This window comes from Misgurnus anguillicaudatus, chromosome 1 (assembly GCF_027580225.2).
Source record: "Misgurnus anguillicaudatus chromosome 1, ASM2758022v2, whole genome shotgun sequence".
In the NCBI taxonomy this organism is placed as follows: domain Eukaryota; kingdom Metazoa; phylum Chordata; class Actinopteri; order Cypriniformes; family Cobitidae; genus Misgurnus; species Misgurnus anguillicaudatus.
The window spans coordinates 219,689-246,061 of record NC_073337.2 but is presented as its reverse complement, the minus strand read 5'-3'; the positions used below and the strand labels follow the sequence as shown (position 1 = coordinate 246,061).

The following is a 26,373-nucleotide window of genomic DNA, read 5'->3' as shown; positions in this document are numbered from 1 at the left end:
AAACACGACAAGTGGAAAAAAGCAAAATGTTTTTGAGCTTCATGTGGCCATCAGGTTCACCTTTCCTCTGTTGTCTTCTGTTTGATGGGTCGTCCTCGTCGCCGCAACGTTTTAACCACGTTTTTGTCTGTCACCCCTGCTCTCTTCCTAGGCCGTCCTCGTCCTCTCCGCGTCACTGTTATCTGGACAACGTCCGTCAATGGTGGAGCCGTGAACTCTTGTACTACAGACAAGTCCGTACCAGCATCAGGAGAGATGTTAGCGCTGTCGTCCTCATCTCGTGAGTTCAGCTGACCGGTTTCACCAGTATAGCCTTCCTGTAGACTTTCCTCATTTTGTGGGCTTGGGACGGCCAGCTCATCGCAGGATGTTGTTGCCTTGGCATCGTTCACAACCTCACAGGCGATGGCACGTTGTGTCGTTTTTTCATGCACAAAACTGGCTGCTTCTTCCAGGGACGCTGTCTCCCTCACATCACAACCTTTAACTAACAGCATCTTCACCTTCTCCTCCACACATCCTCCTGACTCCGCTCCCCCCACAAGCACCTCCTGGCTGCTCAGCTCCACTTCTGTGTAGTCTGTGACGATGATGGTGTCCGAGCCCAGCTGACCCAGAGCGGCAGAACTTAGCAGGGCCACGCCGGACGTCTGGACATGATAGACGATGGGCTCTGTGGCGATGACCACTCGTGCAGATGGAGGAATGGACAGCGTGGAGAAAATGCAATCCCCAGAGGAACGAGGAACAGACCCTAAGAAGTAGAGGTAAAAGAAAACTCACTGAAATTGCCTACTCGACTGATAAGACTTAAACAGTCTTCATGGCCAGTCTGTTGGTTCACACACCTGGTTTAGAGCTTTGAGTTTCTGAACCTCCAAACAGTTGGTGCTGCTGCAAAAGAATGTGCAGGTCTTTTGGATCGGTCTGCATGCAGTCCTCCAAATGAGCAGGGGGAATGGTGAGCCACGACAATGTCTGAGCGATAAACAGAGAGAGTGAATAGGAGACTACGTTCCCAGAATTTTACAAATGTGACGTATCGTACGTCTCACAGGTATATAGTATTTGTAGAAAAAGCCCAAAATACAATGCATGGGTCAAAATTATGTTTTGTTATGCTGGATCACAAATATCCTAGCATGCGCTTTCTCTTTGTTAAAATCAAACAAAATGCTCTACTTTTCTGAAGTCAGGCACAGGAAACAGTTTCTCCAAGCGAGAGAGCAGATCCCACATTAGCTCTTTAAGAGCGGTGTCATACTTGGCGCCATATTCCACTGGAAACACTTCCTGCGAGAGACAGAGATAGAAAATCATATATGATATAGCACGTCATGGCACAGATACGTTCAGGTATAAATACTTTAAATATGATTTGTCTCAGACCTGAAAGAAATACGCTTTCTCAACCGGGTTTTTAAGCAGTGCCAGAACCAAAGCTTTAAAATTTGCAACTGCAGGTCTCATATCAGCGTCAATGCTCTGAGAAACAAATATTAAAATGAATAAATGTAAAAAAATACAACACATGGTACGATAGTTTAATGTTGCTTTAATAAACTTACCTCTAACGGTGTTGCCGCTGGAATCTGGATTCGATCAAGATGGGCCTGTATGGTTCTGAAATCAGCTGTGCTGCGACACAACTCCAAAACCATCTGACAGTTGACCAAGAAAAAATAACAGAAACGTGAATTCACAACTCAGATACGAACTGAGAAGTACAAGCTCTAATGTTTGGAAAGATCTACTGAGAAAGGTGATGATGATGGAGACAAACCCTTGCTCTCAGGCCCAGCCTCAACTGAGCTCCCTGTCTGTAACTCAGCACTCGCGGCAGAGTCTCTGTCACCATGGAGACGAACTCCTCCAGCCTCCCATAATGCATCACACTCTTCCGCTGCAGCACCTGCCACATAAAGGCGGACATCAGGTGCAGTGGTGGAACCAGCAGCCGCAGAGAAGAGAGGGGAAGACTGATGCCTAAAGAGAAACAACATCAGGTCACTAGCACACTACTGCATAACTACTGTAGAGCAGTGGCTCCCAACCTGGGTATTCAATCTGCTTTGAGCTCAAATACAGATGCATAAAATCCACTTAACCCACCCTCAAGTCAGTAAGAAATACGGTAGATGAGGGTGAATGGTCGCGCAATTGACGTCTTCACCTTTTGAATCGTGCTCAGGCTCGGTACAGAGCGATCACACCAGTCAAATGAAGCAGGCTTTGGGGGTCAAACGCACCCAAGCGCGGTTTGGTTTGGATAGTTTGAGTACACCCTAAGTGCGTGCATCTGGGGGAGTAGGGAGGGGGGACAATCACGCTGGGTCTGACATGGTTTTGATAATGAGTGCGTCCCTAACTGAACTTAAATATATACGTTTTTGGGAGACCCATTACTTAATTGAATTGGCGCTGCAGTAGATAAATACAGTAAGGGGCCAATCACACCAAAAGCATTGCAGGCGCCTTTTTTGAATGATATTCTATGGGCAGGGCGCGTTTGCGTTTTTTTGCCGCCTGCCGCGCACACGTTTTTGAAGGAGCACTGAGAGCGGAGAAGCGCCCAATGTCATTCGCGTCTTTCCACTGTCCAATCGAATGAGGGGAGAGGCGGGCCTTACGTCGTGGTGAGGGAAGTTTACAGTTACTTTGAAGAACCGGACTCCACTCGCTCACTCTCTCCTGCGTGTTTGTGCACCTCTCATCCTCAAACAAGGTCAGAGCAAGCGGCCTCTTTTCAAAATTCCTGCTAATATGACAGTTAACAGCAAAAGAGCGCTCACGCTTCAATATTTGACTGACAAGACAGCTGACTCTGTGGTTGCTTAGCAATATGAAAAGCCGCGTCGCACTGCTCTTTTTTTAAAAAAGGCAGTGCGTCGCGCCTTGCGTTTGCAAGCGTTTAAAGCGCTGGCCCCTAATAATGCCAAAATCACTGTGTATAATGATGATGATGATGATTAGACGATGTGTTAGTTCGTGGAAGTTACTGTCGGTTAACATTAGAATTAGTATGTCACGTTTACTATTTATTTTGTATGTGTTTTAATGTCTGACAACAGAAACAGAATATATGTATATAAGAATGACTTTATTGAGCACCTAGTTGCATTAACGCACAGTAAATGACAGTTCAGATACTAGTAGCAAAAGAGCAAACACTAGTCTGGCTTTCAGAGCAAATGTGATGTAACAACGTCACAAATAACCTAATTAGTATGTTGAGAATCGATTCTGAATCAAATCAAGTCCCTAAGAATCGATTCTGAATCGATTCATGAGGATCCAAAGATTCCCACCCCAATTATCAAGCACTTTGGGGTGCATCCCAATTTAGGGGCTGCGGCACTCAAAGGCCGTATTTGAAGGCAAATGACGTCACCAGGCCACGACGTAGGCTGTCCCAAATTCAAAGGCTCCTTCACATACAAGCCTCCAAATTTGGCCTTTTTTCCCTTAAACCAAGGATCCATAGATGTATCCTTCAGAGCCTTGGGTATCCCAAGATTCAATAGCTGTGTCCCAATTCAAGGGCTGCGACCTTCTAATGGGCTTTTCCATTGCATAGTACCCAACGGTTTAGTTTAGTTTGGGTCGGGTCAGCTCACCTCACTTTGGCGTGGTTAGCTTTTCCATCAAGTTTAGTATCAATTCGCAGTGGGAGGGATTATAGGCGTGTCGTTATATTTGCGCTGCCTACTGCTGTGACATCATACAAGTGAGAACGTCGCTGTACATTCCCATACATTTATTTATTTTATTTATCCACCACAAAATTAAAATTGGCCAACACAAATAGATGTTTGCAAATCGCGTTTAACACTACCTCTGTCTCACATGACAGTTTCTGTTCAAACAGTCGACAACGCTCCGCTGAGCCTCACTGAAGTTGCATTTAAGCATATATAGGGACGTGCACCTTGCAAATGTGCCGCCACAAACTGCAAGTCTGGAAAAAACTGTTATGGTATCCCTGATTCTCAACCTGTGGATGTTTTTCATCGCTAAAAGGGAGTTTGAGAACTTATAGCCGAGCACAGATGACAACATGTTTGCTCAAGACAGCGCAACCTAGCACTAAGGTAAAGCTAATCTTTTACATTATAGCGATGACGTGACGATTCTCTCAGACGAATCAGTGATCTACTGTGTTTTCGCGTCACGTTTGGTATCAGCTCGGGTCGCTTGGAACCCCAACCGAGGTGGTATGAAAAAAGCATTGGTTACTATGTACTGCACCCAGTGGAAAAGCTCCAAAAAGTAAGCTGACCCAACCCAAACTAAACCAAACCGTGGGGTACTATGCAATGGAAAAGCGCCATAAGTATGAGACCTTAAAAGTAAGCACTCGCTCTTTCAAATTGGAACTGAAATGAGATGGTCTACCTTCGAAGGACCCATAATTTGCGTCACCTGCTGCACGCGCCCACCGCGCCTATTGGCAGGACACAGCGGAGACCTTTCTGACTTATTAAAAATAAATATGAAATCAGAAAAATATTAATTTATTTTAGAAAATATGGCACGTTGATGTAGATTAAACTATTCAACAGTATACCAAATTAATCATTCTTAGAAATATAAGCAACATAAACATAATTATATTAACACAAAACATAACTTATAATACTAAAACAGTGACAAGAAAAATGTTTTCTGCTAAATACACACTTTATTAAACAAAAGTTTTAATTGTTTAAAGCAGGCGCGCAATGAATCTTGGGATAGCCTCGGCTGTTAAGGATACATTCGTTCTATCCTTCCGAAAGCCAGGTAGCCCTTCAAACGAAGATTTAAAAAAAAAATAGAATTGGGATTGGGCCTAAGCATCCTGTGAATTGGGACGGCCTTACTAGCCTCAAGTCGCGCTGCTGTGATGCAATCAGTCTTAAAATAAATCCTTAGAAGACCACAGCCCTTGAATTGGGACATAGCTAAATGGTGCATCTGTGACGGTGGGTATTTTGAAATAAACATTCAAAACTGTAGTTAAATTAAAGTGTATATTTTGCAAATTAAAGGTCCTTGTGACTGTCTGTTTTACTATTATAAATGATATGTTAGTGATTATTAATTGGGTTGTCGATAACCCTTCATCTGGTCCACTGAACTTAATGGCGAGATGTATGAATGAAGACAATTTTAAGCACATCGAGAGACATATCAACACAACATGTTAAAGGATAACTCCGGTATTTAACACTTTGAGTCTCATTTCTGGTTTGTTTTGGATGAACTACAGTGATGGACACAGAAATTTTGACAATGGGTCGTGTCTTGAGTTTTTGACTCGTTTAGAAGCATCTCTTGACTGCTTCAGAACGGAAGTCAATGGCCATGCACAAACATGTCATTAAAACAACACTTAACGTTCATTTTCAAAACTGTGTTACTCACCGAGCGGTTCGCGGTGCTCGTTGATGACCAAAAACAAGTTGTGTAGCGAAATACAGTTTCTGTCGTGTTTTATTTGGCATTTTGTAAAATTCCATTGACTTCTCTTGGAAGACTCATTGCTCGCTGATATATCACTCCGCCGCCGGGAAACAGAAAAGGGTTGTTTACATGTGGTTGTAGTTTTTTCGCTCGGTTTCTCTCAGAAGAAAATTTTCCCATATTTGTATGGCTGGACCAAAATATTCGAATATTCGTTCCGTGGGTTGACATTCCATTTTCAGTTTTGAGATTCGAATATATATATATATATATATATATATAAATATTTTACAGCCTTAATGCAGAGCTTTTGCCAAGCAGGAAGTGCGCTTCACGCTCCCGCTCTACAGGTGGTGCAGAGAGACCAACATCCATAGCCAACAGCCACCAAACAGCACCAGTGGAAGAGATCGCCTTGAACGTAAAGCGCGCTTCCTGCTTTGGCATTTACGCTAATAGTGTTGTAAATAACGTTCAGTTTCTTGCAAAAACTGATTGATTTGCTTCACAAGACGTCAATATGTCACACGGAGTTATGGGGGATTACTGTTGTATTGGATATATATGCTTTAGCTCTTAAAGTGTGCAGTGTTGTGTGAAATTCTGTCCCGGTGAAAAACTGTCCCAATGGGCGGGGCATACATGCATATTCATAGGTTCGCTCCGCTTTGGAACCAGCGATTGGATTGTAAATTCTTGTGTTTTTTCAGCTCTTTTTTATATTTATATAAGGTAATAAAGCCGAATTAAAACTGCAAGCAGTGATGGAAGGGCCCTCGCACACATGACACCGCCACGCCGTGGTATAAGAATTAAAGGGAACAGTAGTAAATAGGCATTTAAGCATGTAAACATAGGTGAACTATAGGGCTGCAGCTATCGATTCTTTTTGTAATCGATTAATCTAGCACTGAATCGATCGATTAATCGAGTAATCGGATAATTTTTTTGTGTGTTTTTAAACAACCAAAATAAATAATGCATAACGAATATGACTTGGCTGTAAAATGTTCAAGCATTTGGCTTTTATTTCTAAAAAAAACAGAGGTATTTGGCTCCAAGAAATAAGCCTATTTATTTAAATTTTTTACCCATTTAGTGTTTATAAGTGCTAGTGCCAACAATTAAACACTTTAATTTATTAATATGCACAACAGGTTTCATGCTGTAATCTAGCCCTGACATCAAAGTAAATATCTGGTTTATGTACATTTCTACACCTGCAGCATTTACCATTAGGCTTTTAACATATAATATATCATTTCTGGGGTGAGCCTATTTGCTATGGTAACAACCTGTGTGTATGCGCGCACGTGCACTTGTGTTTGTGTGTGTGCACGCGTTCTGGGCGTGAGGAAGAGTGACACCCCAGTCAGACGTTCAGTTGCTTCATTGCATTTTGGTACTGCAAAAATACATACATTCATTTTCAATAGAACGCTGCATTTGGTTTGCATCACTTGCATTGCGGTGCATTTTAGGTTAAGAATCCGTTCGAAAAATCACAACATCACGTCCCGCTGTATACAGTGAATGCATGCTGAAATTATTGTTGCGGGGCTACATAAAAGTTTAAGCATGTGATGCATTGCGCGATCGGTCTGACTCGCGTGAGAGAGAATAACTTCCTTATGCTAAACTCCAATAAGACAGAGATTATTATTATTGAACAAAATATGTCAGATTACAAGTTGCCCATATATGATTGCACTGTGGTGCCGTTTTTTGGTACACACACCTGTAAAGTGCATGCGTGTGTGTCAAGGGGTTCTTTTTTAAACTATACTGTCCTGCAATTGAACGTGAATACGTTTACTACTTAAAAACATCAAAGCTAAACATCATATCTAGTCAAACCGCATAACGACATCGCTACAAATAAAGTATGGGATTAAAATCAGCGGAAGATACGTTACCTTGTTTCATCGACGCTTGGTGAAACAACAGTGGATGGTTTCAGTTCAGATGCTGAATGTAATGATCCCAAACTTTAGACAGTCTCTCTCTGCTGTTTATGGACATATTCGCTCCGCCATCGCGCCAACTAAATTCAAAATGTATCACGCGCTATGATGTGCTTCCTGAACATTGAACAACGGTCCGTGTGAATCAGATCTCGGCGCATGTAGTGCGCGTCATAGGAATTTAACGAGGCTTCGAGGCAGAATTTTTGCCTCGAGGAATTTTTTGAATCGAGTAAATCGAGTAACTCAAGGAATCGTTTCAGCCCTACTTTAAATGTGCATTTGTTCCTTCACATGAAGCTATTAAGTGTAAGATGACTTTGATTATAGTGCATAAAAACGTTTATGGTGCCTTTATAATACTTTGTCGTTTTAATCGCTTGTCAGTGACAACCATGGGTAACGTGCAGTATCGGAATTGGATCGGTCCTGTTAGTCCGATATCCGATCCAGCAAAAAAAGGCCGGATCGGCCCCGATACCGATCCAGAATATCGGATCGGTGCATCCCTACTTTAGATGACACACACCAAATATGATGATTATCTGATTAAATTTCTAGGAGGAGTTCGTTTAAATAAGAAGGCCAGAAATGCCAAAATTTGCCCTCAAATTACAGAGAAAATAAAAAATGGCTGACTTCCTGTGGGGTTTAGAGCTTTGCTCCAAGAGACTTTTTTGTAGGTCTTGGGGTGATAAATGATCCTACCGCATTTCGTATCTGTACGATTAACGTAGCGGAGGGCGGGGGGGGGGGGTGGTCTATTAAATTTTTGTAGGTGGCGCTATAGAGCCATTTTAACACCCCAAGTTCTGAAGCCTATATCACATGAACATTTTCGCCACCTTTGACACGTGTGCAACGTTTCATGACTTTTTGAGCTTGTTTAGGCTGTCAAAAATGCGATTCATTTAGCGATACTTTGCGAGGCCGCAACGGACACGCCCTTTAACGAAAAGTCAAGGTCTTGCTATTTATCATCACACAAGGTCTTGATATTAGACTGATGAAATATTTAAAAATTCAGTTTAAAATTCAGCCTTGCATTATTTTACATTACAGTTAGTATAATGCATGCAGTAATGCATGCAGGGCAAGAAGAATATTTATCTAATGTGGGGTAATGTGAAGTAATCGTAGTTTCATTTATGCTTTTTTAATAATTACAGTTTTCTTTCATGGGATATGGACCCCCTAAAGTAGCCTTGGCCAACCCATTAATAAAGTTCTTCTAGTTCCACCACTGCATTACTGATGTTGTATTTCAGCATATTAAGTGCATAATGAGTGGGTGCATATTGTGAATTAATTTAATAAACTAATTATTGTGAGCCTTTAGTTAATTCACTAAAATTATCTTATATTCAGTCAGCCTATATGTTTAGTTTACTGACACAGCCCAGTGTGCCCATGATGGCAAAATAATTATTACAATGTATACCTAATGGCCAACACAAGTCTTCTGCATACTGACATGGTTTGAAATCTATAGTTATTTGATTCTTTGGTTTTCTGATGTATTAAAATTCATATATGTAGACTAGAGCAGAGAAAGATGTTTTTTTTCCCCTGGGGTCCATGCCCTAGAACAATTTTTTCCAATCCTGGTCCTCGAGGCCCCTCTCCCATAAAGTTTTATATGTCTCCTAATTTAAAACACCTGATTCAACTTATCAGCCTTCGTCCAAAACGGTAAACATTGCTGAGTCCCAATTCGCATACTATCCTTCCTAAATAGTATGCAAAACTAGTATTAGTACGTCCCAAATCGTAGTATGTTGAAATGAGTATCCCAAAGATACCCGGATGGTCTACTATTTCCGAATTCGAAGTGCAGATCAATGCACACTCTAACGGCAAATATTGCCCACAACCCATTGCGTGCAGGAGGGAGGAGCTTAACCAGTGTTGCCAGATTGGGCGGGTTTGAAACGTGCATTTTATAGGCTAATTATTTAGCAATAAACCCAAGTGTGCATGTATTTCATCTGATGTTACTAAACACACGCCCACTGCATGTGTTTGTGTTGACGCCACGTCGATGACGAGTCCGCGTTTAGCCAATCAGCTCTCTCAGTCTCAGCGGGAAATCAAGATGTCGAAGTGGGAAAATATATAAAAAGTTACAGAAAGGAGTGGGAGAGTGACCCGGGCCTGAAGCAATGGATAATGCCTTTTAAAATCGGAAAATGGCACTGCAAATTCTGCAACACGGACTCCGGATTGCAACGTACGTTGCTTGTCACACATCGGCCGTGGCTCAATGCGAATGCTGCAGCCTCCGGAGGTCGTATTTACGTCATCAAAACTGTCTTGTTTCTGAATATTAACAATTATAAAGTTGACTTTTATTCTTAGTTAATAGTAAATTGTTGTAATATGCTTATAACTTGCGAATGTAATGGTCAGTTAACTAAAATAAACCAGGCTTGATGACGTATGCACCCTGCATAGGCGACCTCCGCAGGCTGCAGCCGGAGTGAGAAACGGACATCAATAGGCTTTATGCCCAGCTGCACTACTTCCTGAACTTCAGCCAGCTCCTTGTTTCCTGTCTGCCATTATTGGACAACCTGATTAATCCAGGTGTGCCTGACCTCAGTAGTCACAACAACAATAATCAGACACACCTGGATTAATCAGGTTGTCCTATAATGGCAGACAGGAAACAAGGAGCTGGCTGAAGTTCAGGAAGTAGTGCAGCTGGGCATAAAGCCTATTACATGTGGTTGAGCCGTGGATGAATTATCGGAGCATTTCAGGTGAACAAAACCAAATGTTCGGCTGTCATTAAGTCAATTCTGGCACCATGAACTTCAGCCAAAAAAATGAACTTGGTTGGAGTCAGTTTTACTAAATAATTTCTTGTTCACTTTACTTAACAAACACAAGTAACGGCATATGATTAATTTAACTTAGTAATTTCAACAAAAGACTGTGTCTTGTCAGCTTTACTTTAAAATTATTTGTTCAGCCAATATAACATTGTTGCGTAAAAGTAACAGATTAATAAAACCAATTCAGACTTGCATCTCATTGACTAATGATGCTGCAGTGTATTATGGGTAAATTGGGGTTCTGGCGGAATTGTTGTACTTTCTTGCAAAAGTGTAGCACGATTAGATAGGTACCTGAGTAATAAGTGGCAAAGTATAAGTTAATTAACTTGTTCTGATATATTTTAGAACAAAACAAACCAACAAACGGTTTGAAATGTTACATTGCATTTCAAATTTGTTTGTGATATGTTTGCTAAACTGTAATTAAATAAAGGTTGTATTGAGCAGCTGCATTCTGATTGATTGATTCGTTGATATAGAGTTATTAAATCATTATTTTTAATTTTGTTTTCATCAATTAAAAGTTTCATAATAGTGACTTAACTAGGATTTCTTTAGTCCATGCAACATTTAAATTGTCAATTTTACACAAACTTTTTAAGTAAATACAACATTTTATTTGTTGACATTACCTAACAAAGCTATGTGGAACCCACTTGACGAAGTTTTTTTAAGTAAATCCAACTTTTTATTTTTTTGAGTGTAGTTCTGAAAAGTTCAGATGTTAATAGTGTTTTTCAGCATCCTTGCAAGTTCAACCAACAGCCTATTATGGTTCTGCATTTACTGCATAAGGTAAGCCTATTTACGATCTCTCTCTCACACACATCAGGAGTAAAAATACATTATTAATAATAATATAAATAGATAAAAAACAGACATTGTTGAAATTGTTATTAACGAATTGGATATTTGAATAATCATAAAACCACTTAACTATATGCTGTAAAAGTGCATTGTGCGTGTGGGCGAGGAGGCATAATGTAGCTGTTGTAAACAAGTTATGTCATTTTAGTGTGTGGTTCTGTTCTGGTGTTGCTAGCTATAGTATGGTGCATTAATTGTGGAAGTAAAAATAACTAAATGCTAATCAAATTAAACCAAAATGTTGATTTAAATATTTTTTTGTGCGTTTGGGCGGGTTTTGGAACAGTTTTGGGCTGGAAACTCTATCTGGCAACACTGACCTTAACCACACTAATACTGTGGCTGTACAAATGTTAACTTTATTAGTCCAACCAAAGAAACATGGTTACTACACTTTTACTATAGTAAAAGCATGATTCATTTTCATCAGGTTTTTTTGAGTTATATACAAAAGTATAAAATTAAGTATAAAATACGTTAAACAATAGTTATACTATAATCCTTAAATATTTTGACTTTAAAATAAGTAGCTTTCGTTACACACATTGCACATGAACGTCAGAACCAGCCTCTTCACAAACTACCTGCATTTGGTTCTCTTTCATCATCTCGTGTTCGAGATCCACCTATGGGAAGGACATCTGTACCTGACCTCTACAGAAGCATCCAATTGCACCAAGTCTGGCTTGACAGACAGAAGCGCGTAGCCAGTGCCAGGTAAGACCACACACTCTTACCTGACAGCATATAAGGCGTATCCGCGCTGCTGCTCCTCAGTTGATATTCGCTTCTCGCGTTCTCTACACGGATACAATTATCAATGATCCGTCTTTTTATATCTAAAATGTTTGATACAAAGATGGTAGCAAATAACCAATGTTAATGCCAAGCCCATATTGTACTGAACAAGCAGCTCAAACAGTCATTATGTAAGCTGAATCTACATACTTTATATAGAGTATACTTTTGAATCTAAAATAATGACGGATTAAGCTCTTTTAATCTGCAACAGAGGAATAGAAAGAGAGGCACTTTTACTGCTTCTACACAAACCTATCAACTTTATAATCTTTAGACCTATTTATAATCCATAGACCTGCATTGTCTATCATTAATATACTATACATTTTATTGTATAAAGTTAGTCTTTCTACACCTCTCACAATGTTAATAAATCCCTTTAAAGGGGGTCATATTCACAAGTTCATTCAGCTTTGTTCATGTCAAAGAGAAAGAGAGTTTGGAGTGGTTGGATTTATGAAATTAATATAAATATTCAATAATCAAAGTACTGCGTTATGGTCACACATTACTAGTTTTTTGTCACATGTATAGCATAGTTTAATTACATCTTTAGAATATGCATTACCTCTTTATTTCATTACATATCTAAATGCTAAAATAAAAGCAAAATATAATTTCTAAGACATATCGCAAGGCATATCGCCATCGCACCCACCAACAGAACTATCGCATATCGCATATTTTCTCATTATCGTGCAGCCCTAGTTGGCTTCATCCTTAAATAGGGGCCACCTGATTCACACCTGTTTCTTCACAAAATTGATGACCTCAGTGATTGAATGCCACACTGCTATTTTTTTGAACACACCCCTTTCAACTAATTGCCCAATTGCACAGCCTTAAGAGCGTGCATATCATTGAATGCTGGGTCTCATTTGTTTTCTGAGAATCTACTGAACCTACTGGTAACTTGTTTGCCACGTAGCAATAAAAAAATATACTAAAAACCTTGATTATTCTGGTTAGTCACATTGTACTGCCATTATTTTGAACAAGACTGTATGTCAGGGTCCAATGCTTATGTTTTAAGTAGAGCCCGACCGATATGCGTTTTTTCGGGCCGATGCCGATACAGATAAACAATGTCTGTTCTAACATATTGGATGCCGTTGCTCCCATTCGAAAAAAGAGAATCAAAGAAAAACCGCCAGCTCCATGGTATGACCATCACACCGCAGCCCTTAAAAAGGCAACTAGGAAAATGGAAAGAAATTATAGAAGCACAAAGTTAGAGGTATGGCGTGCAGCATGGAAAGAGAGTGTTAAACACTACAGACAGGCTATTAAAACCGCCAGATCTACCTATCTTAGCAAGCTTATAAATGAGAATCATAGTAACCCTCGTTTCCTCTTTAGTACAGTTGCAAAACTGACTAGAAACAAAGAACAAACAGAAACCAATAGTAAACTTCAACACAATAGTAACGATTTCATGAACTTCTTTTCTAACAAAATTACGGCTATAAGGGAAAACATTGTAGCTACCCAGGCAGCCACCACTCTACCCATTAGTACACTTAACACTAGACTACCATACGAACATCTTGATTCATTTAAACCTACTACAATAGATGAGCTCTCTAGACTAGTTATATCATCCAAATCATCGTCCTGTATATTAGACCCCGTTCCCACAAAACCACCCAAAGAGGCACTCCCTGCAGTGTCAACCCCGGTTCTAAATATCTTTAACTCATCGCTAGAAATAGGATACGTTCCAACAGCTTTCAAACTAGCAGTTATTAAAGGGATACTTCACCGATTTAGCATTCAGCTTTGTATCTGTAGAAACCCGGCAGTATTACTGAATGACCATGTTTCCCTCCATCATTTCCCCCTGAGAGGAGAGATATCTGCATTTTGGTTCTGCAAAAAAGTCCTCCGATGATGCAAAAATCTTCATATTACATCATCGGAGGACTTTTTTGCAGAACCAAAATGCAGATATCTCTCCTCTCAGGGGGAAATGAGGGAGGGAAACATGGTCATTCAGTAATACTGCCGGGTTTCTACAGATACAAAGCTGAATGCTAAATCGGTGAAGTATCCCTTTAAACCGCTGATTAAAAAACCACAGCTTGATCAGGGAGAGCTTAATAACTTTAGACCAATCTCAAATCTCCCTTTTCTTTCGAAAATATTAGAAAAGGCAGTGGCAAGCCAGCCACGCACACTCCCGACAAACAACAGTACACATGAAAAGTTCCAATCAGGACCCAGGCCCACCACAGCACGGAGACAGCGTTGCTTAGAGTTACAAATGACCTCCTATCAACATCCGATCATGGCGAAATCTCAATTCTTATATTACTAGACCTTACTGCAGCCTTTGACACAATAGATCACACAATCTTACTCAATAGACTAGAAAACTATGTTGGTATCAGTGGTCAGGCGCTAGCCTGGTTTAGGTCGTATCTAACCAATCGCTATCACTTTGTTTATGTAAACGAGGAAGAGTCATATCACTCCGTGGTTAAATACGGTGTACCGCAGGGATCAGTTTTAGGTCCTATCCTGTTCTCGTTATATATGTTATCCCTAGGAGACATTATCAGGAAACATAACATAAGTTTTCACTGCTATGCGGATGATACCCAGCTTTACATCTCCTCACATCCCAGCGAAACACACACGTTTTCTAAGCTAACAGACTGCATTAGCGATGTTAGTAACTGGATGGCACATAACTTTCTTAAGCTCAACTCCAACAAGACAGATACTTATTATTGAACCGAATCGCTACAAACATAATATGTCAGATTACAAGTTGCCTATAGATGGCTGCACGGTGGTGCCATCTTCCACGGTTAGGAACTTAGGTGTGATGTTCGACAGCAACTTATCCTTCGATAGTCATATCGCCAACGTCTGCCGCACAGCATTCTTCCATCTTAGAAATATCTCAAAAATACGCCATATACTGTCTAGGGTTGAGTACCGAAACGCGGTGCCATTATGGGACCGAAGCCTATATGGGCGGTACCTACCGGACCGAATCAGAACACAGATTTCGGTGCCTCATTTCGGTGCCTCTTAATGCATGAACGGTTGACTGAAGTATTTTGCGCTCTGTAGCGCAAAAAGCATAATCACACAAGCACAGCACAATCACTAGTTAAATTATACTGCACTCATATGGTGTAAATAATTTCCTCACTTACAAAATTTACGTGAATGTGAAAGTCGGAAAGATTTGATAATACAGAGAATTCAAGTTTGATGTCTTCGCTTAACTTAGGTGAGTTTGTTCATATTTTACATTATTGTAGTTTTATATTGATAAAATAAACGGAAACCAATCATTTGTTTTGAAAAATCTAAGGATCTTAGATTTATTTATTTTATAGGGCGGATAAAATGTTTATCGTCTATTCGTTTTTGTTACACGTTTTGTTTAATATAAGCGAGTCATTTTACATTTTTATTGTTGTTCTGTTTTAATAATAATAATGAAGAAATAGGCATTCGTAGTAATGAAAATTATGTCAATTAAATCTTTCATTTGTTTGTGTTTTAACGCAGATACCATCCGTCGAATTTGTTTTATTAATAAACAAGCAATATAAGCAAGTTTGTCATTGGAGCTACTATTTTATTGGAGTTGAGTTTTTCTTTAAGAGTAATAATGAACAAACATTTTAAAAATTAATTTTATTAATAAATGGAAATATTAAATAATCTAATGTTAAAGATTAAATAGCCAACTTTTAAACTTCTTTGCCAAATATATTTTCATTCAAAATATGCGCTGTGTTTAATAAGTTTAAAATGTGAAAAAAATCCTCATGTGCACATCCCTAATAATCGAACAAATTGTGTAAGAATATATGTCCAGGTTATTTTTATATTCTGACTTAAAAGAACAATTTGGAAAATGAGATCCTCAGAGGAGCGCGTGACTGCCGCAATTGATCTGACGGCAGCTTATTTTATATTTTATATGGTAACATTTCTTCAGAGAATTTGCTAAAACGTATTACCTCACTAATGTCTTTATTAGTACTTCGGCTGATATTTGCCTGAGATGGGCAGCGGCAGTCACGAGTGTCAAGTTCATCGGAGACAAGCAGAAAGCGTCAAAACGTGAATGGTTTCACAAGCCGATAAGAAAATATTTTGGGTGAATTCCAAATGCCGTTTTGCGCCATTGAAGGGAACTTCACGAATAGGATTGCGCATGAAATGTCGATCCAAATAAAGAGAAAAAGATGCTGTATTTTATTGCTCTATTTGCCAAGTGTGTTTAATTAGCCACACTATGAGACACAATTGCGCAACTTTCTCTAGAGGTCAAGAGATCTGATAGGGAGGATCACTTTCGATTAGAACTTGCCCTTTATCTTTTTGTGAGCGGCAGCCGCGTAGGCTTTAACCAATCATTGAACAGATTATTAAAAACCAATCATAGAACATTTTTCTGAGCTCAAAGTGGAGTGTTGAGAAGATTTTACTTAATTCACAAATCAAAAATTTAATAAAAAAGAAATCAAGAATGCAGGTCTTAAAAGATGATGGTGCTTTAGGCAAATCATTAATAAACAAATGACAAACAGAGAAGAATTTTCATTGTGTTTTATGCTGTACTTTCATCTACCATCTTTCTGTGACTCTTTTTTTCAAAGTACCGCTTTAGGCACCGGAACCGTTTTAAAAGTATAGATTTGGCACCGGTATCGAAAAAAACCCAAACAATACCCATCCCTAATACTGTCTACATCTGACGCAGAGAAGCTTATCCATGCTTTTATGACCTCTAGAATAGACTATTGTAACTCACTACTTGGGGGATGCCATGCAAATCAAGTAAACAAGCTTCAGCTAGTTCAAAACGCTTCTGCAAGGGTACTTACTCAATCTAAAAAGTATGACCACATAAGCCCAATTCTGGCATCTTTACACTGGCTACCCGTTAAATATCACTTTTAAAATTTAAAATATCACTAATCACCTACAAAGCTTTAAATGGCCTAGCACCCTCATATCTTAGAGAATTACTATCAGAATACAATCCATCACGCACACTACGGTCGCAAAATTCTGGTCTCTTGATTATCCCTAGACTATCAAAAGTGTCTAAAAGTGGAAGATCCTTTTCTTACCTAGCCCCTAAGCTCTGGAATGATTTACCAACCGATGTCCGAGAATCAGACACAGTCGATCATTTTAAATCTAGACTTAAAACTTTTCTCTTCAACAAAGCATTTGCATAATTTGTCTAGTAAAGGTACTTAACTCGCAATAGTTATTTGTATGGAACAAAGCACTCACGGTCATAACACAGACCAACCAAATAAATAAATAAAAACCTTATCTGCATAAACACTTCAAAATGAATTGCATTAAATAGTTTGCCACCGTTTGCCACTGAACCTGGATTAACGACGACAGTGGGGCCTCTGGCCTTAGTCAAACGGGTTGGCACGTATGGTCGGGTTGCGATTTTGGAACTTTCGTGTGTCTTGTGAATAGGATGCCATACAGACCCGTTTGCCACTGAACCTGTATTAACGACGACAGTGGGGTTACAGGCCTTAGTCAAACGGGTCGACAGGTTTCATTTTCGCAGTGGGCCCCCAATTTGCAAAATCCTCAACTTTGGATAATATAATTATGCCGCAATAGTTAGTCTGTCTGAAACTAAGCTGATTAAACCACATCACTGTGTGACACTTGCATTACATGTGAACGGCTACGCTAATATGATTTTGTTTTTCTCTCCCTGTCTCGTCCTCGACCCTGAGGACAATGGGACAAACAGACCCAGTTCCGGTAGATGTGAAAGTCGGCACACCTCTGATCTACTGGTCGTCCTTCAACGTGATGCCCAGCTGATGCCTGACCAACGATCACCGGCAGAACCCGCTTAATCTCCGCTTAATCTCCTTATCCGTTTATATGTGTGTATATACATATATATCTCCCAAGGGTTTTTCCCTCCTAGGACTTTTTTTATTTCCTCGGCTAAACAGCGCAGGGTTTTTTTTCTCCTAGGGGGTTTTTTACCCCGGGGAGGAAGCCTTCTTGGGCTTAACTTAGCTTCCTCTTCTAGACGTTACATTAGTAATACGCTCGCTTATAATGTTGAGTCATAGCCGCAGCAAATTTGACTGCTTATGCTATCGTGTATTATGTTGTGCTATCTGTCGTTTTTATGTGCTTTTACTGCTTCTATTAATGTAAAGCTGCTTTGAAAAAATTAAATATTGTTAAAAGCGATATATAAATAAAATTGAATTGAATTTGGCGTATGTATTGCACGAGTTTTACACTTCGTGCTATTTATACGCATCCTCAGGAGACTGGGTAGGCATATGAGCCGATGAGCTTGTTCATGTTACCAAGCATGCATTCACATTCCTGCCCGGGTTTGCCTTTCGCATTGATGGGTTTTCAATGGGGTGTGCTTTATACATAATTTCTGCCCTGTATGCGCATGGCAGCTACTTATGTATGTGCGTACGGTACATGATTATGGGACGTGTCGGGCACCGCCCCCCTGGGGTGACCGTCCTTTTTTGTACTGGCTGTCATACCTCACAGTAGGTGTGTTGGGCAATCGGGGAGCTGTCCATGTCTCTCCCATAGGTGGATCTCGAACATATGGGAAATGAATGGGTTTCATAGCGCAGCGCACACCGCATCCTATGTGAAAGCCGCATTAGCCAGGCTAATTTGTAGATGATAAAAGAGAACAATAGGTTACTTTCGTAACCCCGGTTCTCTGAAACATCGAGTGGAGAGATCTACAAGCTTTGCCCCGCTTGCCGCACGAGAAGCGAATACACTTACCGAGGAGCAGCAGCGCGGATACGCCTTATATGCCGTCAGGTAAAAGGGTGTGGTCTTACCTGGCATTGGCTACGTGCTTCTGTCTGTCAAGCCAGACTTGGTGCAATTGGATGCTTCTGTAGAGGCCAGGCACAAATGTCCCTCCCATAGGTGGATCTCTCCACTCAATGTTTCAGAGAACATGACGCCCTGCTTCACTCCTCAACTTGGTAGAACACATTGTAAAATACATTGTGAAAAAAAACGATGAGAAAAAAAGATGGGAATAGTAAATACAATTATATTAAGTTATAAGAATGAATGACATATTGTTAACAGTCGTTGTGTGCGTAAATAGGCAACCACGTTTTCATTCAGGTTGCATGACGTCATCGAAATATGTCCCAGAACATGCATACTCTTTTGCTACACACTCAAAAGTATGTACATTTTCCTCACAAAAACAGTAAATACTTTTAGTTCGTAGTATAAGTAGGCGAATTGGGACTCAGCACATGTCTCCCTAACAAGCTGATGAGTAAAATCAGGTGTGTTAAATAAGGAGCCATCTAAAACTTTCTGGGAGGGGGGCCTCGAGGACCAGGATTGGGAAACACTGCCCTAGAAAAATACTTATATGGACCTCAGTATTTACAAAATCCTACTTATGGCTCTGCTCATAATTAAATACAAAAGGAGGAGAAAAACAGCAAAAAGGCAGACTTTTTGACAAAAAAAGAACCCCCCTCAATAGGCTTAAAGGTTTATGCAATCAGCCACTGGTCTGATGTGTTATGCGGCTTTCACATAGGATGCGGTGTGCGCTGCGCTCGCCGCTGGGTTCGGCGCAGCCAAGCGATTTGTGCTCTGATGGCCAGACCAAAGTAGGCGGGGTTTTCAATAAATTACTACAGTGTTTATATTTGCGTTAAATAGTCGACGAGGAATACATAGACTAATTTGTAGACTAAAAAACCGCCCTCGCGCGGCGCAAGCCATTGAAATGAATGGGTTTCATAGCGCAGCGCAGCGCACACCGCATCCTATGTGAAAGCCGCATAATTTGTAGGTGCGTTTCAAACGAAACCGAACATCAGAATCCCTTCGCAAAGAGCCCTTACAAGAGTCCGTTAGTTAAGTGTACATGCCACTTCAAGGAAGTAAGTTTGTAGTAAAGTGTTTAATATGTCCAAACATTTTACACTTTTTTTTTATAAAATAATAGCAAAATTTTGATTAAAATGTTAAAAAAATTATTTAACTTAATTAAGACATAATTAAAAGGGTATTATGTGTTTTTAGTTTTGTTTAGAGCAGACAAATCATTAAAACTAACTACCCTTTTATTTATGTACATTTTTGTCATTAAATCTGTCTATAAACAAAAAGTGGACAAAATGGTAGTGTTATTAGTCCGAAGGATAAATGTTTTGATGAACTTGCATACTAAAACTGACCCGAGTTCACCTAAACATATTAGACACTGGTCATTTGTGATCAACTCCCCCTAGTGGTGAAAAATCGGATTTTCGAAAGGTTTCGAAACAGTTGTGACGTAAAGAAGCCTTGTTTGCTAAAATCACGTGACTTGGGCCAGTTTGAAACACGCTCCGAACCACTGATTCGAAACAAAAGATTCGTAAATGTTTCTAGGCCTCATGAAGCAGAGATTCGAAAACGACCATCACTATTAAATAGTAGGTGCTGTTTTTATTAACATGCCATATCTACTTAAAACACCACGCAGAGCGAAACATCGGTTTGAAATAAGACAAAGTAAACAACATTTGACAAGAAATATGAAAAAGTGACAACAACTAAATCCTGGATTGCATGTGCACGTGCAGCGTAGTCAGGGCAACACTGGTCTGTCAGGACAGGAGAGATCCATACATGAGCCTACATGAGAGCATAAATACCCAAATACACCCTTAATAAACCTCACTTCCGTTTGGAAATCGCCCATTATGTCCGCACTTTATATGTAGTATCCATGCTATATAGGCTACTAACGTTACATAAGCAGAATGTGTAGCATGATTTAATGACATTCTGCACTGATAATGCGCAACAATGATGCGCTTCAAAATTACACTTTAAAGAAACTACAGCCGCAAAATCTGCGCATATTCACTACAATTCAATTAATTTCAGTGACATGTTGCTGCTTTCCCCAAAGTTTGCTGGACACATTTATTTGTGTATTTCGCAATACTCACTTCCTGCATTCGGCTGTGTATAAAATCAAGTATTGTATTTTAAATACCTGAGTTTGCCTTCGCTTCCTCCATCGGGAATGTTTTGCTAAAACGCTCCGTCACAAACTCGATTATGCAGCGTGCGTGACGTCAATTCCGGTCTGAAAGTGAAATTTTTAAAATAAACATTTCCCGATTTAACACGCACCTAGTAATCGTAGTAAAATTGAATTTATCATACCTTTGCTCTCTTCCAAAAGTAAATAAACTTTGAACTTTTACTGTTGATGTTTTAGAATTTAAATGCAAGATATCACATAATTTCACATTATTTGTATCATTATTTGTATCACATTATTTGTATCATTATTTGTATCACATTATTTGTAGATACATTTTTAAGGACTATATTGTTTTTTTTTCACGGGAGTAGAGTTGGCGTAGTTGGCGTACGATCAAGTTGTAACTGAAGCACGAAGCTAAAGGAGACTTTTATTGTGCAAAACTCGAGCGAGCGCTCTGATATCCGGATTGACTGCAGCATGGCACCAGGAGGAAAAATCAATAGACCAAAGACTGTAAGATTTTTTATTTAAATTCATTTTGAACATTCTGATATCCGCTCAAATCTTTATATTTTTTTACTGCTCTTCTTTAATTCTCTGTGCAGTTCATATTGGTAAAAACTTTTGGTTTTCAGAAGCATGTGTTCAGTTTTAACCCTCTGGATGATGTTTGTGTTACGTTACACTATTTTATTATGGTCGTCAGTGTTGATTTAATTTGACAAAAATCTTTGATATAATATGTTTTCCTATAGAATAAAGATCAAACAGTTGCTAGTGTAGTTACAGTAGAGTATCTAGCTCTATGATAAAATGTTTAATGCTCTCTTTCTTTGGATAAAAGCATCTGCTATATAATATAGAACTGTAAATGTGAACAGCAACAATTGATCTGTAATAAGAATTCATAAATCTCTACGAAAATTAATTATTTTTTAAAGGAAACGTAATGAAGTGTTTTGTGTTTAATGTATATTTGTGTTATTTTTTTATCCAGGAGTTAGGGAAAAAGCTCTTCAAAAGACGGAGGGTTTTAAGTCGAGAAAAGAGGGGGAAAAATCGCATCATAGGGGCTGTAATTGATCGTGACATCATCACCAAACATCACCTGAAAAAGAGAAGGTTTGTATACACACACACACACATACACACACACACGGATGGATGGCTGGACACACGGTCACACACACACACCAGAAGCTCTTTAGTGTTTTCCAGATGAATGTGTCATTGAAACAAAGCATTCAGAAAGATTGCACACATTTAAGATTTTTTATTGTCACCATGCAAGTACAGGGAAATGAAAGGAGTCACATATAGAGTTGCAAGTAGTGCAAATTAATATGTTGATGTGAAATATCCTCTCACCTCCACAGCTCCAGCTCTAGAGCCAATATCACTCTTTCTGGAAAAAAGAGGAGGAAACTATTGAAGCAGCTGGCACGTGCAGAGAAAGAGAAAATTGTCATGCAAGGTTTGTGGTGTTCAACTATAGAACGGTTTACAGTAATTCTGTCAGCAGAACAATTTTAAAGGTGCCCTTCCTCTGTCGTTTTTATTGTTTTATACTGTTGTCTAAGGTCTACTCATGATGTTCCCGTGGTTTTTACATCCAAAAATATCAAAACCAATAAGTAATAGGCCATTTCGTACCCTGGGTTTGAGGCTGGCTCAAACTTGGAAGTAAACGCCCACTGCTATGATTGGATAACAGTTTTTCGTAGTAACTAACTTTCAATACTCATTTAATCTTGTGTGTAATCAGTTTACTGTTAAGTGAGTGTCTTAAGACACGGTGTCTTTCTTACACACAGACACATTTTATCATAAACCCTTTCGACGTGTGTGCATGAATTCGCATAAGCCACCGACGGCTCTGATGGTGACACATAAAAGTGTTTTACTCACATAATCAGCTTCCCTCGTTTGATAGGAATGATGTCTCTCGACAAAAAACAAAGGTCCAAATACGGTACAGTTGACGTTCAGCCATCCTGTTTGTTAACCCTGAAATGAGGGAAACTCTGAGTTTTCCGTTTCAAAAAGAGAGGTAGGTTAAACCTGAGACAGCGGGGTAAGTCAAGCCTGTTTCAGAAGGAGAGGTAACTTATACTTATGATTCTGTTTACGGGGTAACTTTCTCTCTGAACCTAACCTGGTCGGGAGCAGTTTTTATTGGGTAAACTCTTGAGTTTCTTGTGGTCTCCTCCCCTTTTCTAAAGGAGTAGCGGTGTTTAATCTTGTTAGTTGCTTTAGTACATTCATTCATTGCGCACATTTTTATTATGTACACTGTAAAATATTTTTAGCTGTCTTTAAGTTATAATTAAATTGCCAGTGCAAACCATTTTAACTTACTTGTATTTTTATATGTTACACTAAACTTTCAACTAAAAAATTAAAACAGTAAATTGAAATGACTTTTAAAGCTATGATATACTTAGGTGCATAGATCGTCTTAGTGACTTAAGTACTTTTATAGAGAATCCTGTAGATGATGATGATGCAGCATTCATTTGTAGAAAGTTAGATTTATGTCGCGAGAGGATTTTCAGACCCCGAGTGGTTTTTTTGTCATATCCACTTACATTTATGTGAGCGAAATTATTATATTTTGCAGTCATTTTAGATATATAAATATCCTTATATGACTAATATCAGTCTTTGGGGTGCTCTTACATCTAAAGAGTTGGCTTGACATTTTTTACGTATCCACTCGTCATTATCGCTGGTCTAGTGGGTAGTACTGAGTGCAGTGAATAGGGCAGATGTACTGTCGGCGATCGGAGTTCGAATCCCGACTCTGCGAATTTTAGTTTTATTCATTACAAACATTTGTAAGGTTCGTAGCCTTATATGACAAAGTATTATGCTTAATTTCATTTTTAGCTGAGCTGCTGTCATCTTATTGTCCATGGGATTGCATCTGCATGTAAATGAATATAATAACGTACAGTCCTCAGTTTATTTACTTCGGATATTTTAACTGTGATGAAAAATTAAATGTACGCATTTACTAGAGTAGCAATTTATAAACATCTCTTTTTTTTAAATATATGCTCGTAGTTGCTGTACACTTGCAGTAACACTTTCAGTTGTAAAAATTATTAAGACCTCTTTGTCGCGTGCTGTTGCCCTGATAAATCGTAATATCTGAGCTCCATTGATGATGGCTTTTCATTGTGGCTGTGTACGCGCTTAACTCAGAGTCAACCTACTCAGAGTCGATTGAACTAACTCAGATCAGCTTTTCTGTAACCGAAAACTCAGAGTTTACTATCTCAGAGTAAGTCAACTCAGAGTTCAAGTTTAAACTCAGAGTTGGTTGAACCTCCTTATTGAAACGGGCCCATAATTTCTCCGCGTATTTCTTTTCAGTGGCTGGAGCTGACAGAGAAGGTAGAAGTTAATTTTCACATTCACGACACAACACAAACACATATGGACCTAACACATATCAAAAAATACAAGTAAAAATGGTTTTATGTGGAAGGGCACCTTTAATGAAAGATTCATCTGCGTCATCTAATCATCATATGTTTGTTTCTTTACAGTGGAATTGATGTCACAGAAAAAGACTAATGTTCCTGTTGCAAAGAAAGTCAAGACAACAGCACAATCAAAGAAAAGAAATAAAACAGCCACGTCTGTGGATGTAGAAATGATGGATGCCGAATAGACATGCCCATATTAAATGGACTTATTTTTGTATGGATGTCCCGGCTTTGTATTGTTTGTGTGGCAGCTGTAACACACTTGACACACAGTGACGTAGTTAAAGAATTAAAAACTATTCTTCCTAAATACAGTATTATACAATTTTACTGTTTAAACTTTTCTGTTGTATTCTGCTTTTCTTAATTAAAGGAGAAAAGGCATTGGCTGATCTGGGGCTCGTGTCAGTTAAAACTTGAACTTGGCTTAAGCTGCCTTTCCACTGCACACGACAAACGACGGCAGATAAACCGGAAGTCATTCATTCCCTATGGTAATTTTCGGATGCGTTTTGATAGTTGGATCAAGGGCTGCATTATAAATCGCATGTGATTGTCACGCGCATCTTGTCGGTGAAGCCGGTTCTGTGATTGGAGGTAGGTCGCCGTCAGCTGCTTTCAGATGGAGCGCCATTTATTACACGGAGCCATAGTTCACTGACAATCGGGGCAATTTCGCATTAATTATCACTGACGTATCGCCTGCAATATGTATGGGATATGGCCCAGCTTGTCAGTGAACTACGGCTTTGTTTGGTAAAGCTGCTCCACCTGGAAGCAGCTGATGGCGATTTACTTAGGGTGACCATGCGTGCCATTCTTCCCGGGCGTATCCCGTCCGGGATTTCGGTGCGTCTTCCGAGGGTTGTATTTGTTGACCGCATACGCCATTCAGTTAAAAACATAAGATTCTTCATTCTTACCTTAAAATGTAACGGTTGCTTTTCTGTAATAATAATTAGAATCCTCTATGACGTATGCGGTCGACAAATACAGCTTCCGGGAGACGAACACGGGGTCCTGGACGGGATGCGTCCTGGGGGAGTGGCACGTATGGTCACCCTAGATTTACTACTAATCAGGGAACCGGCTTTACTGACGAGATGTGCATGATATCGTATGCGATTTATCGTGCATGAGACGCAGTGCGAGTTCCCTCGAAAGTGAACTGTAACAGTGTATCTTAAAAGGTAACACAATGTAACCTTGCTCTCACTTGAAATGTGTCCCCACATTTAATTCTTTGAATTTGAGGGTATTGGACTTTGAAAGTCCTTGAAAGGTCTTTGAATTTGAACTTAACTAAAGTCTGGGAACCCTGGTTGTGGGAAATTGCTGCTTATGTAAATGCGTACATTTAATTTTTCATCACGGTTAAAAGCTCAGAGGTAAATAAACTGAGGACTCAAAGTTATTGAACCTTATATTTATTCTCGTATTATACCTAGTCCTGGTTTAAGATAATCCCTGTCCGGGAAACTACCCCATGGTTTTTTGCAATGTACATATGTGCGCAATGAATGAATGTACTAAATGAACTAACAAGATAATTAAAAACCACTACTCATTTAAAATGGGAGGAGACCACAAAAAACTCTTTGGGGGCAGTTTCCCGGACTAGGATTAGCTTAATCCAGGACTAGGCCTTAGTTTAATTAGGAAATATAACTAGTTTTAACAAACATGCCTTACTAAAAATATTACCTGTGTGCATTTTGAGGTAAAACAAAGGGCACTGGTGTATTTTAAGATATATAAGTGCAAGTTGTTTTCAGTTTGGAGAGCTCTTAAAAGTGTTTAAATCTAATCCCTGTCCGGGAAACTGCCCCTTTACAGAATAAAACCTGCTCCTGAGTCTCGACCAGGTTAGGTCATTGTTTAAGTAAAGACAATATCTGGGTTAATAGTGTAGTGGAATGTATGAC

General features: G+C 39.4%; 2 protein-coding genes across 4 annotated transcripts in view; one reads left to right on the top strand and one right to left on the bottom strand.

Moving 5' to 3' along the window:
• Window positions 1-21,282, bottom strand: part of LOC141365893 (uncharacterized) — a 37,196-nt gene extending 15,914 nt beyond the window's left edge. Inside the window, exons 1-8 of one of the 2 annotated variants that reach the window (XM_073870891.1) lie at window positions 21,131-21,282; window positions 20,958-21,050; window positions 1,784-1,986; window positions 1,569-1,661; window positions 1,390-1,485; window positions 1,183-1,293; window positions 849-978; window positions 61-754 (exon numbers count right to left, since the gene is read on the bottom strand). In XM_073870891.1, coding sequence (XP_073726992.1) covers window positions 61-754; window positions 849-978; window positions 1,183-1,293; window positions 1,390-1,485; window positions 1,569-1,661; window positions 1,784-1,986; window positions 20,958-20,982 — 1,352 coding nt within the window. In that variant the 5' untranslated portion in view covers window positions 20,983-21,050; window positions 21,131-21,282. Of the gene's footprint in view, window positions 1-60; window positions 755-848; window positions 979-1,182; window positions 1,294-1,389; window positions 1,486-1,568; window positions 1,662-1,783; window positions 1,987-18,771; window positions 18,918-20,957; window positions 21,051-21,130 lie in introns of those variants that run through there. The other variant, XM_073870926.1, reaches the window with a different exon arrangement.
• LOC141366016 (uncharacterized protein C11orf98-like) lies at window positions 20,284-24,840 on the top strand. Of its 2 annotated transcripts, none has more exons than XM_073871045.1 (5): window positions 20,284-20,388; window positions 21,323-21,467; window positions 21,952-22,076; window positions 22,331-22,428; window positions 24,509-24,840. In XM_073871045.1, the coding sequence occupies exons 2-5, from the start codon at window positions 21,432-21,434 to the stop codon at window positions 24,631-24,633; spliced, it is 384 nt and encodes a 127-aa protein (XP_073727146.1). In that variant the 5' UTR covers window positions 20,284-20,388; window positions 21,323-21,431; the 3' UTR covers window positions 24,634-24,840. The 2 variants fall into 2 exon arrangements, with proteins under 2 accessions (XP_073727146.1, XP_073727118.1); XM_073871017.1 differs by lacking the exon at window positions 20,284-20,388 and adding an exon at window positions 21,002-21,148.
• Window positions 24,841-26,373: the final 1,533 nt, after the last annotated feature.

Bases quoted from the DNA above. Each gene is read 5' to 3' on its own strand.
- LOC141366016 (XM_073871045.1), top strand. From the start codon at position 21,432: ATGGCACCAGGAGGAAAAATCAATAGACCAAAGACT. The intron at 21,468-21,951 runs GTAAGATTTTTT...TTTTTTATCCAG, and splicing joins AAATCAATAGACCAAAGACT to GAGTTAGGGAAAAAGCTCTT. The intron at 22,429-24,508 runs GTTTGTGGTGTT...GTTTCTTTACAG, and splicing joins AGAGAAAATTGTCATGCAAG to TGGAATTGATGTCACAGAAA.